Source organism: Pygoscelis adeliae, unplaced genomic scaffold (assembly GCF_000699105.1).
Source record: "Pygoscelis adeliae isolate BGI_AS28 unplaced genomic scaffold, ASM69910v1 Scaffold96, whole genome shotgun sequence".
NCBI lineage: Eukaryota > Metazoa > Chordata > Aves > Sphenisciformes > Spheniscidae > Pygoscelis > Pygoscelis adeliae.
The window spans coordinates 2,014,117-2,030,827 of record NW_008824935.1 but is presented as its reverse complement, the minus strand read 5'-3'; the positions used below and the strand labels follow the sequence as shown (position 1 = coordinate 2,030,827).

Below are 16,711 nucleotides of genomic sequence, written 5' to 3'. Positions count from 1 at the left end.
AGAGCCCCAGCACGCTGTGCCTGGCTCCCATGCTCCCCATCTGTCCTTGCAGCAACAACGCGATACTGATTGCACAGACAGGATGACCAAAAAACTTCCCATGGATGCTCCGACAACATCTACCTCAGGGGCAAATGCAATTTGTTGCCACCCTGAATTCTCAGAGCTATTTAAAATGAAACTTGCCAGTGATTTAGGTACATTCATTCCAAGCCTCACATTCAGTACAATGGGTAACGTTGACTCCGAAGCAGACACATTTCAACCATGCACTAAACCACGGCTTGAAGAAACATAGTGTATGTTAAAAAAAAAAAAAAAGGAAAGAGAGGTTATGTCACCAAGTTTAATCATACTGTATTTGCTATGTTAAAAAGCAATTACTTTTTTTTTTCCCAATACTTTGTCTTGCATCACTTACCTACTGATATTGTATATACATCTGTGTCAGCATCAGTAATATAGGTCACACTGTCACACTTTTGCATACATTTCACATTTACATTAAATATACAATTACATGCAAGAATCAGTAAAACAGCTTAGTAGAATCTTACCAGCTTGACACCTTCTGCGCCTTAAATACTCCTGCATTTTGGTTTCTTGTGATGATCTCACTTACATCTGTAGCGTATTTGTTAAGAATTATCTATAAAACTAGAGCAGTAATAAAAATAATAAAAAATACTTTTTTCCATTGTTAATACCTTCATAATGTCTTTTATCCTTTGGTCTTCTTTAATCTGTGCTAACAGTCAGTCTTTTCAGAAGCATAAATTTTACATTGCTACTCCAGCACATCAGCCATACATCTATGCAGCAACTTGCACTTGTTGCCTGTCTCTATTGACAGGCTCACTAGATCACAGAGCTGAGGTTTTGGAGGCTTATGGGTTTTGAGTTTCTGCCCTGCCACAAGACACGTACCTCTGTTCCTGGCTCTGTCTGGGTGAAATCCAACACACAAGGGGAGCACCTTAACCTGTCGGCAAGGGAGTTTCTAGTCCATTTGCTCTCTTGAGAATGGTTTGGAACCACCATAAAAGAGAGTACAAAGCAATAAATGCCTTTTCTTCCCCGTAGGCACTGCAACAACGCCTCAGCCTCCTGTCTCAATGCCTCAGCCTCATGTCTCAGCTTCTTTCAGTTTGGAAGATCAGGTCACAAAATTGGGTAGCCATTCAGGCAAGCCAAAGCAAAGGCTGTCAATGAAAAGTTTCAAGGGAAGCTGTGCCCAGTCATCTATGCCTAGAAAGATAACCTTCATAATCAATCATTTGTGGTTAGTGAGAAGCCATAGGAAGGAAAAGGTGTAGCAATTAACCAAGGAACTATGAGAATACTAAATGGCACCCAGTGTGAATCCATACATATTGGAGCGATTCACTCTCAAATTTAAAGATTATTTTAAAGAGACAATTTTGATAAAGACGTCAATGATCACTCTTTCTTATTTAAGGTACAGAAAATCTGATGCTAATTAGGAGGATGTTTCTAGGTGCACAAAATATGTTGAATTCTTCTTTGCAAGTGCTCTTATAAGAAAATTGAACACAGTGTCAGGCTAATTTAAAATATCACTAATGTATCTTTTTATTTGCTTTGCTGAAATCACATAATTGTCCTTCCAACACAGTTGACTATTTAAGAAAAGTCATTTTAGGAAAGCCTCTATTCAAACAATGAGAAAGAAAAGACAACTGGTATTTTGTGATGCCAAAAACTAGAAATGGAATGACAGAAAACTGGTTTAAACAAATCTGTGTAGTTTGGACACGCCTTTTAAATCTTTTCCGCAATATGCAGTGAGAAATAGTAATGAACAGTCCATGCCTGTGAAGGAAAAGGAAGGCATAAATAATTCCATGAGCAAAGTATGCTGTTTTGAAGTAGAGGCAGAAGTAACATTGTTATAAATTAGCTACACTGCACTTAAATTATATAACTGAGCAAAACTATTAATAATTGTTGTAAACATGTTAACACTAGCTTTTTTAAATAATTTATATGCCCATGTCTTCAGGCATTCAGGCTGAACATGACCTTTCTAACCTAAATATCCCAGGACTGTTGAAAGATCCATATGCTATATTTTAATGGCCATTATAGTGCACTGCAACAATGTTTTGTATTATTGATGCTTTCAGACAGTAGTTCAAGTCACTACTGCATGGTGTGAAAGAGAGCTAAGGCAGAAGGTACACAGCCTCTCTGAAATAGGAGACAATTTTTACTAAAAATTAATCTCATCCTTGGATTCGGACATGTCGAAATGAGTATAGATGCTTCCAGTGTTCTGGGGAAACAGAATTTGATGTTCATGACTGACTATGTCATAGATATTACCTAAGTTGGAAAATTTGTATCTGAATGCATATCACCCAAAATTACAAAGGGGGATGAATCTGATAACTTTGCCTATGTATATCTTTATTATTCACTTGAAATATCGGTATTTTTCTTTTTAATACTTTGTTTAAATGATCCTGAAAGAACTTAGATAAAACACACTAAATCAACAATAAAGTTTTGAACAAAGCTGCAAAAGTAGTTACATCTGTCTTTATTTTACTGATTTTGCAACATAACTTATCTGTTAATAAATTAAAATCTGCCCATGATAAGCAAAAGGAGCGACTTGGAATGAAGTCTTTTAAATGGACTAGTAACTCGATTCATAAAATCCTTTTAAAAACCTCCACAAACCTCATGCATAAGACCATTGATTAATATAAAATATAGCTATATGTTTCACAGTGAAATGGTTAAAATGACAATGATTTGAAATTAACATATTCATAAATTGTTTTAACTTGTAACATTTCAGTAACATATCCTAATATAGATATTGAAAACATAGATAGTGAATACTTCATGTGGCAGTATGAAATGGAGACTAATATGAAGAATGTCAAAAATTAAAAGAAAAATCAATCCTCAAAAGCTTGAGACTTCACAAAGCAAAGCTGTTAGTTACGCTCACTGAATAGCGATAACAACAACAAAACCAACAATAATTATGATGATGATGATAATACAAAGGCAGATTCTCAGATGCAATGCACTATAGCCAGGTCGATTTTCAATTACATTTCCCTGATGTATTCATTTGTTTCTTAATGTGCTCATCTTGCCCATTAAGAATAATTAGCAGGCTTGCTTGGCGATTTCCTGGCTTCTGACAGTGATTTTTTTTTTCTTTTTTGTTGACAACCACTTTTACTTTTTGGAATGTAATTTTTGGATATTATAGTATGACTGGCATGTAATTTAAGCTTCCTAAGAAATTTAAAGGGAAGATGTAAACAGTAATTTTTAAACAAGATTATTTTAATCTGTAATACCTACATAAAAAGCATAATACTAGGCATTAACTACTCCTGAAGAGCAGAATCTAGAAAAGAAAACAGTATTTTATCCCCCATTAATTTAATTTGGTATGCTAAACAATCAAAAAATACCATCAGCAATAATAAAAATTAGCAGAAATACATCATTTGTAATCTGTGGCACTTGGGGCCAGCTACTATTTCCAATTACACTAAACATTCTTACTGATTTCAGTGAATCTGGTGTGGCTGAAACAGATCTAAATTTAGCCTAAACTTCTGTTATAGCTAGTCACATAGAAAAGAATGCAAAAGAAGATTACCATAAGACAGATCATAAAATTATTGCTGAAGTCCATAAAACACATAAAATGCAACATAAATTTTATTATGTGCATTTTTAAGAATACATTCCACCTACACTGTAAAGTTCTTAGTCTGCTGCACTTTGGCACCCTGCTAATATTAAGCCCATTGTAAAATCCAACACAATAAAAGCACTTTGAATGCTGAGCCTTCAGAGCACCAAATGTTAAAAAAGAAAAATAAATTCCTGTTAGAGCCTTCCACCAATCGCTTCTCTGAAAGGGATTCACTGAGTGAATACAGATGAAGACTTCTTGTAAGACTTTTGGAAAGAAAAGATATTTCTCAAACATATTGTGAAAAACTAAGGTGTGCTAATTAGATGACATTAACAGTATCTTTTTCAGGAATAAAAGCACTTAATTTGTTTAAATCCGAAGACTGAGTGAATACTTTTAGCACTTGCCAATTTTCCTTGCTGTAGAAGACTTCTAAATTTCAAAAAAGTTCAGGTATGCTTATGGAATCTGCTATGCAAGATATTTGCTGACTTGATGATTACTGAGCTCACCTGAAGCTTTCTGTGGGTAAAATGACCTTTTGTTAAATACCTATGCTTCTATAAAACATCGGGTTGTTTTGTTAGGCTAGTTTTGAAACACTTTTTTTCTCCCACTTTTTTTAATCTTCATAATGACATAGAAGAAAGATTGAAAGGGGTGATGCTGATTAAAATACACAGAATAATGAATACTTCCTCCTCAAGACATGAGTATAACAAACTAGAATTTAACAAAATAAGAATCCCTGGAACACAACTGAGAACTCGCATTTTCAAGAAAAAGGAGACTTTTATAAGGCTTCCTTCAAGTTTTAAAAGATATGATCTAGGTTGACTGGTTTTTCCATGAAATTGTTAAGGTGTTGTAAGCAATTATAGTTACCTCAGTTACTTCTAAGAAAGTCTTTTTAAAGGTAGCAGCTAATATTATTGCACTGCAATGTCTCCTGTTTTAACAGTCATCAGCAACTGCAGTTTTTTTAAAGCACAAATTAGTTTAACTTATTTTTTTTGCTAAGTACTCATTATGTCAGCTCTCAAGTACATACAAAACTCAAATCTAAATAATTCTGATGATGCAGTGGCCAAAACCTGAAAAACTAGTCTGCCTTAAAATGCAAATGGAAAGATTACCAACGGACAAAAGCAAATAGATATCTTCCTTTTTTTCCTCTCAATTTCTAAGGGCTATTAGTATTCACTGTATATATCTGTTCTTGTTCTGTGCTGATATTTAATGTGGCCACAAATTATATTCACTCATTCTCTCGCTTAGGCAAAGTCCAGTTCAATTTTCTGAACTATGTCTTCATATTAGAAGGGCATAATAGCAATTTATTCTAATACAAGAAATATAATAAAATACTTTCTACAAGGGACAGAGGAGTTTTGCAATCTTACATCAAGAGAAATAATGATAAATTGATAATTGATTAAGCACACTAAATGGGTAATTTGTAGGCAGTTATAACTTAGCAGCAACAATGAAACCATGCATTTCAATATACACTGGAAAAGCTACGACAATATACAAATACCGGGTATGTTTTAAGAGGCTAGTATCTGTAAGTAAAAAAAAAATAAAATCTAGTTCTTCTGCAAAACGAGTATGTGAAGGGGAGCTACTGATTTGATTCACTGCTACACCTCCTGTAACGTGCAGCATACACACAAGGAATCTTTCAGCACTCAACCATAAGGCAAATATTTACTACTATACTTGCTCTATACCAACACGTACATTTTTAATTAAAGAAGAAAATGTGGCATTTATTGTGGGGGAAGCTGTAGCTCCGTTCGAGACATTCTACATCTATTTTTTAATTACTTATGTGGGGACTTTTTCTTAATATACCCCATGCTGTCTGTCTTTATATCGATTGTTACTCAGCCAGTAAAAAGGAACGAGCACAACAAACCAGTTTTCTATCTGAATAAGGATACTTTTGATGGCCTTTTCATTTCCATCAGTTAACAGAACTTCTTTGACATCTGCAGAAATAGCAACCTGAAAAAAAGAGCACAGCAAACAATGAGCAAATATGCTTGTCTGTGTGGAAGTGAAGACAGGAGTGACAAGCCTTCAGTATCATGCTTCCTCACCTATTTCTCTGTAACAATCTTCAATCTTTTTTCATTTTATGTCTGCATTATTTTAATCATTCAATCAAATCAGTCAATACTTTTATCATTCCATTTGCGGGAGCCTCTATCTTGCTATCATTCTGTTCCGTAATTGCATTGTGACAGCGGATGATGGTATTCTGAGAGGCTTTCATTTGCGGGCTTCTGTTTATCTAGTAGAGCCATCATACAAGGCTGTCACTCTGCCTTTCAGCTTGCTTCTGTCTGACTGCCTGATGCCCTTCATATAACTTTGCATTGCAGGCAGATGGCTTTGTAAGGGTAATTTTTTTGTGAGCTTTGACATGCTCGCACATTGGGCTGTAACCTCGACACATTGTATAAGAGCGACAGGTTTGTCAAATGCCAATCAGTGTAACAATATGCTTTTATTTGTAGAGACATAAAAACTTGTCTAATGCACTGCACTGCTACATAATATCTCCTGAATACATGACTCAGAACCCAGAGAATGGTGAACGACTCTCCTGAATGGCCAATCTAATTCAAAAGAATCTAATTACCGAGAGCTCTGGATCATGTTTGTTGGTGTAATAATGCAGGCAAAACATTAGCAGCTATATCATGGTGCTCCAACTGTGATTCGCCAGGCTATTCCTGTATCTTAGCAAATGGGACTATAATCTGAAAAAAAAAAAATGCTTTGGCTATGGCAATGAAAGACAGACCGTACGTGGCCTGGAATATCACAACAAGAGATATTGACTGCACGGAGGTAAAATGTTTCTGCTCATCGAGGCAACCATAAAATCAATATGATACGAAAGCAAGTCAATCTAGAAGGTCTCTCAAGACTCTGCAGCTTGACCGCAGCTGAGGCTGTTGACAGTTCTCTGACCCAGCAGTTGGAGGCACTGGAACATTTTTCCTTTTGTTTCTTCCTCTGAATGGGATTGGAATTGAGAAAAGACCTACCATGAGCCCAGCCAAGCATGTCATGCCACCCCCTAGCTCACACACAGCAAGGTCCCTGAAAGAGAGAAAGGAAATGGTAGAACCCATACAAATTAGATGAAAATGGTCAGAGAGACATATATGTTACAAGAACAAATTGCCATCTGCAGTAAGAACTGAGCTACCAGGAAGTTGTAGAGACATGACTAGGCTACCTCATGTCGTTTTGCGTTTTAAAAATAATTATGAAATAGAAAAGTCACAAAGCAGGCAAATCAGTGGGGGTTCCCTCATTAGTGTTCAGTGCAACATTACCACCGCTGAGCTGAAAAATCTGAGAAGGTTCCCTTTTTTCCCTTGTCAATGGCTCTGTCTTTTAGAACTAAACTAGCTAGAGTAGCGAAAGATAATTGTTAGGAAAGGATAACAATGTTAATCCACATTCATTCTTGCAAAAACAGTTAGAGAAGTAAATGGGGAAATTAATATTATTTATATATCTCTCCATATAGTTATGCCTAAAAGCCTTTTTATATTAAAAAAAGAGAGAAGTTTTAAAACAAGCTATATACCACAGAACAATTACACATGAAGAAATCCGATCCTTCAATTAGCACTTAAAGCTGCAAGTGACCTACAAACAATGCTGTTATGAACAACGATGGGAGCAGCAAACAGTTAAGCCACAGAAAACTAAACGAAGTTAGTGTCAAGAGCCTAAACTGAGCCCGAGCAGAGGGTTGAATACACGGTCTAAAAGGCTGCTTTTAACTTAGACCATACTGCGCTGTTATTAAGACGTGCATGTGAAATATAATTTGGCACAGAGAGCGTGCCGGATGGGAGCTTGCAGGGGGAGCCATAAAGAATGTCCTCCAGAGCCATGGCCTGCCCTAGGAGGGGAGGAGGGAGGGATGCTGACCCCGCGCCAAAACTGCGTGAAGCGGCGTCTAGGGCAAGGCAGAGCCTCAGTTTAGGAACATGCTGCTTTATAGCTAAATCTGCGGCAACTGTTACAGCTGGCAGAAACGTTCCCATTGAGACATTTTTGACAGGCAGAAAATGGAATTTCAGCTAAACAGATTTTGTTTTGGTGCACCTTTTCTTCTCCCCTTTCTTCTCCCCTAAAATACCAACATTTGAAAATCTATTTTTATGTGAAAGTACTACGTCCCTACTCGCTCGACACTGATATTTAGGAAGAGCATCTAGGATGCCCTATCAGTATACAGATGCTGGTATTTTGTTCACTGGGGCCAGTGGACTAGGCTGAGTGACAGTATACTAATGCTCGCTGTCTGGATGGGATAGATTTTTTTTTTCTTAGACTCCACAAATTTTATTTGAAAAAAGTCTAGCTGTCCTATTTAATGGAAATGAGACAAAAGATGGACATAGTTCGGAGGAACAAGCTGCACATAAACCCAATGAGAATATATAACAGATGTGGGAAATTTGCAGTTTGTGGTTTAAATAGAATGATTATAGGTTTTTCCTCACATAAGTTTTTATTTTTCTAAACCATATATGTCATATATATTAGAAGTATATACATGTGGTTATATATATATATATATAAAATTTACAAGGCACTTAATCCTTTGTAAGAGTCATGCTTATCGAAATAAACACAGCAAAGTATCTAGTGTGGGGTTTTTAGTGCATTTTGAACCAAATTTGCATGTATATGAGCATATACATACACACATATACACAGACATATTTATGCATATAAATAATATATTTCAGTGCAAAGTTCCCTTACTAGCAAATTTTAAAAATCATATCCGTCTCTCAGGCAGTATTTAGTGACATTTATCAATGAGAATTAAAATGAGAAACTCTACTCTGAGCGTACTGTTGAGAGGGCATAATCCTGAGAAATCAGGATGTGAAACTGCCCATTTCCTCCGTGGAAGTTTGACTGATCGCTGTCTCCGAGCATCCAGGCTTGCACACCCAAACTAGGAAAATACCCTGTCAGTGAGCAGCGCAGGGAGGTTCGCTGTGAAGAGCCTCTGAGAACAAGCAGAGCGTACGAGCCACGGCATGGGGCTGGACGGCAAAGTGCTACAGGGACACCACTACAGCAGCAGAAGTCACACAATGCAGCGCCCGGCTAAACTCGGAGGAAGGAGCAGCAACTACCAGATTAGGTGTGTTCGCTGCCTCCTCTAATGGGGTGGGCTTCGATCAGGTGGCGGATGGAGCAGAAATGAGGCTTTACAAACCAGAGCATGCTTTGGTGCCAGGTCTTTGATTTCAGATAGGAGTCTGAGCAAGCTGCAGGAACCAGCTCACAGCTGATACGCTTTCAGCTTTGGTACAAGGGGCAGGGACTTACAGCTCGGTCTTGCCTATTTTACCAACACCATATGTACACAGACTGAGGGATTCCGTATACTCCAAGCTGGTTTACTTGGTATTAGCCTTGCACCCTCACTTAGAACACAATTTAGACCTCCAAATGCATTGTTATAATGGCTTTTCTTGCACCCCATTCATCCTCTGGACAATGAAACGTCAAGGATTTCCAAGTGTAAAGCTCTGTATACTCGAGGGGAAAGAGAGAGGACGCAGGATGGATTTTATTTTAGGTGTTCCTATTGAAGCCTTGATAATTGTCTTCTACAAGTTTGGAAAATGTGAAAAAACAAAATCAAATAAAATTGCAGGATGTCTCAAAATTGTTTCACAACACTTAAATACAGGTGCAAATTCCTCCATAGCTATATGCAGTGATTATTATGTATTTTATCAAGTAATATTTTGCTTGCTTTTGCAACAGATGTCAGTTTAAAGAATGTCTTTTGTTTCTCCTGACCTTCACAATCAGTACTGATCGATTGGAGCTTCACTTTTGTTTCCCAAAAATCAAAGTGAAATAAAACGCCTTGAGTGGCAATCAAAAGTCTTTGACATATAGCAGAAAGCTTGCTGTGCAATATTAGTACCCAAAGGCAGCTCAGAATTCTTTGTTAAGAGCAACATGCTTTCACCTTGAACATTTTAAATTTAATCTGAAGACTTAAATCATAGCAATCTTTACCATGCAGATACAATAAAACTAACAGATTGGAAAATATCTTTTTATGTTTAACTCTGTACCTGAATATTTCATTGTGCTTTAGGCAGTAGTAAGCCAGCACTTCTTCAGATGGCCAGAGACCTATAAAACAAAGATATTTGCCTTCTTAAAACAGATATTTTTTTTTGTCTAAAATAATATTTGAATACATATTACCATCTGCAGACCTCTACCAACTGTTTCATTTTCTAAATTTGCCATAATACCATGGAATAAAGAAAAAAACAAGACTTTTAATGGAAGACTTCTGATTAAGCATTGGAACAGAATATTTCTTAGATTTCATCCCGAGTAATGATGAGAAATTACTTTGTAGATACATGCACACACACATAAACATACACATATATCTATACACATACATACAATTGTGGAGACTTTAAAAGTTATATAAAATTTAATTCTATGAAACTTCTGACATTTGGGCACTCACATGAACATCAAACTGTTTGTACCAGGCCAGATGAGAGGCCCACCTTGCCTTGTAGCCTGTTTCTAGCAGTGGACAGGAGCCCCCTCCTTTTTCATCAGCTGTCCTTTACAGTCATTTCGTTTCTTCCCAGTTTCTTTTTATTTAGCTCCTTTTCTCTTAGGTTTTGTTAGGTCAGGCATCAGCCTGACTGTGATGCTGACCAGTAACACGTGATAAGGACAAATACAGGACTAGGGCAATAACGCAGCATGATTTCTAGTTGTGCCTCAAGAAGTTCCTGAGGAGAAGAGGAGGTACAAGTGATAAGTTCTGTTTAATGGTCTCCGAAGGATTTTTCTAGTTGTTTTGTGGACTGCGGTAAACTTTCCATAGCTGCATCGTCCCGTGGCAGGAAGCACTGCAGTTTTACCGTGCTGTGTAAAGAAACATCTCTCTCTTGTTTCATACTTGCCTCCCTGTCATTTTCATCTGAGGTCCTCTAGTTCTCGTATGGGAATAGACAGGAGCAATCACGCTTTTTTCACCTAATCTGTATTATTCGTGACTTTACAAGCTTCATCATAAAACTTACACTGATCATTGCCAACTTTGGCAAGTACTTGGAGGCATCCATGCAAATTCACCCCTTCAACACCATTCACTCATGAAACTCGCTGTTTCGTCAGACTAGTTTCCCACCTCACTTGAACATCTAACTGAAGCGCCGTGGCCCACGGAGAGAGCAGCACAGATCCTGCATGGCTTGCACGCTCTCCTGCAGGCACCAGTCTCCATTGCTGGAGGGAGCCTGGGGAAAACAGACTCATATTCAGGCACGTGAGTTAGGTTCCCAAAGTTCAGGGAGGATGAATCAAAGGCATATGCGGCCAAATTACGGTTATATGTGTTTTCCATCTGCTGTTGCTTAGCGATGAAAAAACAGGCTTACACGTCTATCCACAGGTGAAAACCAGGGTTAGTCCCCCCACCCCAACACACAGCATTATGAACGAACGTGACAGAAACTTAATAGTATGAACTACAGACACTTCAATGGTTTCAGTAAACTTAAAAACTGACACGTGGGAGCATCCTTTAGATATTTCTAGACAGGTAAACTGAATTCCATGCAGCTTACTATGTATGTGCATCCTTTAGATCATTTTTAATGATTTTTTATTCTCAAGACTTTAAAAACATCACAACATATTTAATAGAAGCAGAAGTTTGGGAGAAAAACTGTCTCCCTTTTAAATGACTTAGAGCCTGATTGTAACCATTAAGTATATAATTCTTCCTTTCATCCAGTAAGCATTCTGAACTACCCTTACTCATAGTGGTAAATAATGAAAATTTATTAATATGTTGTCTGCCTGCAGACCAAGCAAAAGCCTAGACGGGATTTGGCCAAAACTTTGCATATAACTTTTGTATGACAAAGATCTTAAAGGTAAAAAAGATAGAGTGACGATTCATACGTACGACAAAAACACTAAAGCAATATTGGTATTTGTCCTGTTTATGACAGTTTAGGCTGATTAGGTGTTTGCAAATGTGCTATTTTGCTTAGACTTGCTAAGGGTTAAAATAAAATATTCACACACGACTACCCATTCTTCAGTGAAACATACACTAAGAATTGTACAGGATTTTCCATCTCCCTTTTGAGCATTTCAATGCTTTTGAGCATTGAAATATGCTAAAATGACAGATTTTGCAATAAATATAATAACTGTTTAAATATTTTAGTGTATAATATAAAGAATGTTTCAGTTTGTGGTGACTGGTGTATACTCAAGCAATAAAAGTGCTTTTTTAATATTTAGTGAAGACACGGCTAATTTAATACCATTTATAATACTTATATCTCACATTACAAAAAAAACCCCACACCCACAAACACAAAAAACCTAAACCCTTTTATAGCAAACTTTTAGCCTGAGCGAGTTTCAAAAATACTTGTCAGTTGTAGCAAAATCCTTCAACATCTGAGTTTTCAGTACCCTCAGTCAAACGTCTCTCACTTTTCTACGGTTATTATTGAAAGGGCACTTTGAATGGTGTCACTAAAGCTCTTACGAGGGGTCACCGTTCTTTCCCCTGCTACCATTACGATGTTGATACCGTCTGAAACCGCAGGTGTATCAGATAGCTCTGTGCTGAGAGAAGGGTAAAGCACCTTTGGAAAGACAACGCTCTTCTTCAGGCAGATGCTACCGATGCACACGACTCTCCTCCCCGCTCCCTTCCCCCACAGGGAAGGAAGTATCACCTCAGCAATGATGTAAGTGGCAGGCAGCTAAAGAAGCAGGAGTCAGGAGGTCTTTCGCAAACACGGGTCTCAAGTGTGGAAGCACACGGTGCTTCCAGCTAAGCCAAGAAGCCAGAATACCTGCGTTAATTTTAGTAAAAGGAAAAGCTTCTCGTGCTTGAACAGGCAGGTAAGCCTCTTCACCTTCAAAACAGGGATAAGCTTAAAGATCCACGTGGAGGAGTTTGCATTCTGTCTTCTTCCCCTTCACTCTGACCTACATTCACCAACACAATGACCTACATTTTGAAGTTGCAAGTATAAGATAGTTCTGCTTCTGTTAGAAAACATACAGCTGTAATGCAGAAATGCAGCAATTCCTATGAGTTAACAACTACCACTAGGTCACGAAAAGCATAATTTATTTCCTGCAAACACATACATATGGATATGGATTAAGTTTCCTGTGAATACACTTAAAATAATTCTTTCATATTTAAAATAAAATTATTCTCATTTTGTATTATGAATTTGATTGTAAATACATAACGTTGGATGGGTACCTATTTGCATGTGCAATTACTTACACACGATAGTCAATTATTTACACATCTATAGGCAAAAGAATACCAAAAGGCCCCCAAATGGTGCTTGTATTTAAAAGGCTATAAATATACTATAAGCCCTAGGCAGAGGGGCTAAAAATCTCACTGTACAAGGAAACAGAGAGAAACAAGAGTTTCTTTTTGCAAAAATAAATATTTTGCGACATTTGCTGGAGGTTTAAAAACTCTCTATCACCTTGAAAACTACGACGTGAAAACAGAGAATAGTTGCCGGAAAACATCGGCATCTCTATTGAAAGAAATAAAAAAATTAAGTTGTGTTGGTATTTAAAGGAGAGCCTCAAGAAGGACTGTGATTTGGCATGTCTCAAGACATGGGGGAGAGAGAGTGCTCACAAAGCAACGCCTGCCTGCATTTCAACTCTTGGCAAGTATCCTTTCACCATTAGGATGGAGTAGGAGATCCACTACAAGTATGTGCCATAAGAGCGATGATGTCTACGTCCAGACAGGTTCATGATACTTTCTACAGCAGTAGTGGTAGAAAAACATTATCACTAAATAGTATAATGATGGATGGAGAAATGCTATCTATGCAGAGACATACAAAATGCAGGCATTTCTACGGCACGGATCACCATGTCATGTAATCTCACCACAGTAATGGAGTCTACCTCACAAGAACTTGATGACATCATGAATTTCTATTGTCCCAATTTTGCACATTAGGAGCCAAACTAGGAGACAGAGGCAGATTAAGTTACTTAAACACACAGAATGAAATTAGGGGAAGGCCAAGAAAAAAACCCTGAGTCATCCTAACAACTTGAGGTATGATATAACCAAACAAGACACTCAAACTTTTCCTACAGAGGAACAACACTAACAAAAATCACAATAATGCTAAGAATGCATAAATTAAGTTGGTTTTATTACTCTCATAGTGCTTGCTAATGGAAAGTGTCAGGTCCTTCTGCACTAGCCATGGTGCAACAAGTTCAACCTTCAAACCACGTGGACTAAACCATGTGTAGACAGCCTTCTGAGGATGTTTTGTTTTAACCATCAGGTGGAGCACCGCTGGCCAAAGCAACACAAAACCTGTGTTTCTTCTGCGCCGAATCTAAAAATGCTGAATCCTGTATGATATTACAAAAATTTTTCTTCTAGAAATAAATTATCCAGTATTTAAAAAAAAAAAAAAATTGTTTCTCCTCAGTAGCTTTTTACCACATATTTTAAAGAATGCTGTCACACATTTGGATAACAAATATTGAGATCTGATGTGAAGTTCTTAAAGAACAGCATGTTATTAGAAAATTCTCAGGATAGAGTGCTGAGAATTTTGAGACATGTCTTTTTAAAGAAGACATTTGACTATTGGAGCCATCATGTCTCCACACTGCTCCACAGGTACAAAGACGTTGCAGTAGCTAGTGATTGCTTTAACTGGGATAATGCAAGATTAGTGGAACTCTGCTCTACTATCTGCCAACGCTACACACAGGAAACAAAGGGGAAACTGGAGGTGACAGGTGAACTGTCCCTTGAAGCTCAGAGTAGGAGGTATAAAGCTGTCCTACAACTGCTTCACTCATGCTAGGAGATTAAGAAGTTCCTTTCCAAGCTAAGCCAAATGGAAAGTTTTGTCACTTTTCCCTAGCACTTCACATGGCCACATGTACAGATGTCTGATCTCAAAATTCAGCTTTTGTCGTTTATTTGCACTATTAAGCTATAAGAAGTCTTCCTATTCAGTTGAAGTTTCAAGTAAATTTTGCACAAATCCTATCTTACCCCTCAAAAGCAAAGACAATTTAAATTTGAAAAGTCAGTCATTTTCCCCAGATGAATATACTCAAAAAGATCTTTTTTTCAACTATGTCCTGATTCTTCACTACGTGAAATCACCTTATTTGCTTTAATACTCATCAAAGCAAGAGGAAAAAGAGCATTATGGGCAGAGATGAATAATGTCTCAAAAGAAGTACCAACAATTGCACTGAGCAATGATGAATAGTTTTCTGACCCTAAGAAAAGTATTTTTTATCCTTCCTGACACCAAGACACATTGTTGGTGGAGAGCAGAAAAACTTTTGGCACCACAATGGACTGTGCAGAGGTGTTCAATTAAGTACCCATCTGGACAGGCAACTATTCCCCATCTCTTCTGCTAAAAGACTGTAGAGTGGATGGAAAATCCCCAAAACTGGAATTTGACATAAGGAATTCTAGGAATTTAAAATAAGGTCCTTCCACTCTTACTGTAGCATCATTACAATCCTAATTTTACAGTATCAAACCTTATTTTCTACTGACTATGCCTTATATTCAGGTGATAAGGGAAGGTAAGTTTGATGATTTTATCCTGGTTAGTTTTTGTGTGGATCACCACGACCGTGCACAGCAAGAAGCACGGTACACCTGCTGGAGGTCCTGGAGAAGTAAGAAAGCAGGTCAAAATCAAGGTTCAACAGCACAGTAATTTGGAGTAAATTTTAAAATGAGGCTCTAACTAATATTATGAGCCCTTGTGTCAGTGGAGCACTAAAATTCACTTCCAAGTCAAAGAAAAAAAATATGAAATTATGAATAGCACAATTAAGACTAAGTACAAAGTGGATGCACAGCGTATGTCTGCCAAATACACCTTGCTAGTAACATATAACATGGTTGTTCTAATTTGAGTAATTGCTTGAGTAAAGACTACTTGTAATTAGTTGCACTGCTGTAGTTAGTTAGTTTGCACGGATAGCTCTCAAAAATACTTCCAGCTCTCAACTTTCTTCAAACTCCATACCTCAAGCCCCTTTTCAATATAATTTTATCATTAAAAATGTTGTTTAGTATAGTCAGGAAGCAAAGATTTTATTTTCACTCATTTGTTCACACAGCATGCAAAATGTGACACAGATGAAAGGATAATCAGTAATCCAGGTCACCTAAGATCCCACCTAAGGTATATTGAATCTAAAAACCATAAACACATGTAATAAGGCACTATTACCACCAATATTTAAATTTTTAGCTGCCATAAAATGCATGTATAGAAGAGTGGGAACCTTCCACAGAAAATGACTTTCATAATAATCTAAAGACAAGTCCGGTCACTTTAGTAAAATGAAGAAACAGAGGGAATGGCTAAGTGAGGAAAAAACCCACTGAAAAAACTCTTGTTGTTTCATTCTGTTTGCAGTACACAAACCCCCTATTTTCAAACTTGGATCCTAAAGTTTAAGTTTACACCCATCTACAGCAGAAGCCGATAAAAGAGGGGTCATCGTCACCAAGTTGGTTGCAGATGGTGTGCCTGGAATTGTAAAACTATTGTCCTACAAAATTTAATTTGAGAGCAGATTTTCAAAAGGAGAACAGCTACAGAGTACTGTGCCCTTCTGGACATTTGACCACCTCAAGTGTCAACAAAAGAGCTAACTTGTTTTGAAAGTCCAGTTGTCTAATCTGAGGCTCTGCATTCTGAAATTTACCCCAAGTGTACTTGCAAGCGAGCAACTCCAATGATAAATGCACAAAGTGTGAAAAAAAGAAAAGGATTTAATAGCCTTTACAGTAGCACCTTACATCCGTGCCTTACTGCACCTGACTTTTGCACATGGCAAACCACCTTTTAAGTCCAGTGAAGAGGAGTAATTTGAGGC

General features: G+C 37.4%; 1 protein-coding gene across 1 annotated transcript in view; it reads right to left on the bottom strand.

The window, feature by feature from the left end:
* CAMKMT (calmodulin-lysine N-methyltransferase) overlaps positions 1–16,711 on the bottom strand; it is a 219,023-nt gene that overhangs the window by 34,950 nt on the left and 167,362 nt on the right. The window contains exons 3-6 of the mRNA XM_009325341.1: positions 9,844–9,904; positions 6,757–6,811; positions 5,641–5,704; positions 558–624 (exon numbers count right to left, since the gene is read on the bottom strand). Of these exons, the coding sequence (XP_009323616.1) occupies positions 558–624; positions 5,641–5,704; positions 6,757–6,780 (155 nt within the window). The 5' untranslated portion in view covers positions 6,781–6,811; positions 9,844–9,904. The remainder of the gene's footprint in view (positions 1–557; positions 625–5,640; positions 5,705–6,756; positions 6,812–9,843; positions 9,905–16,711) is intronic.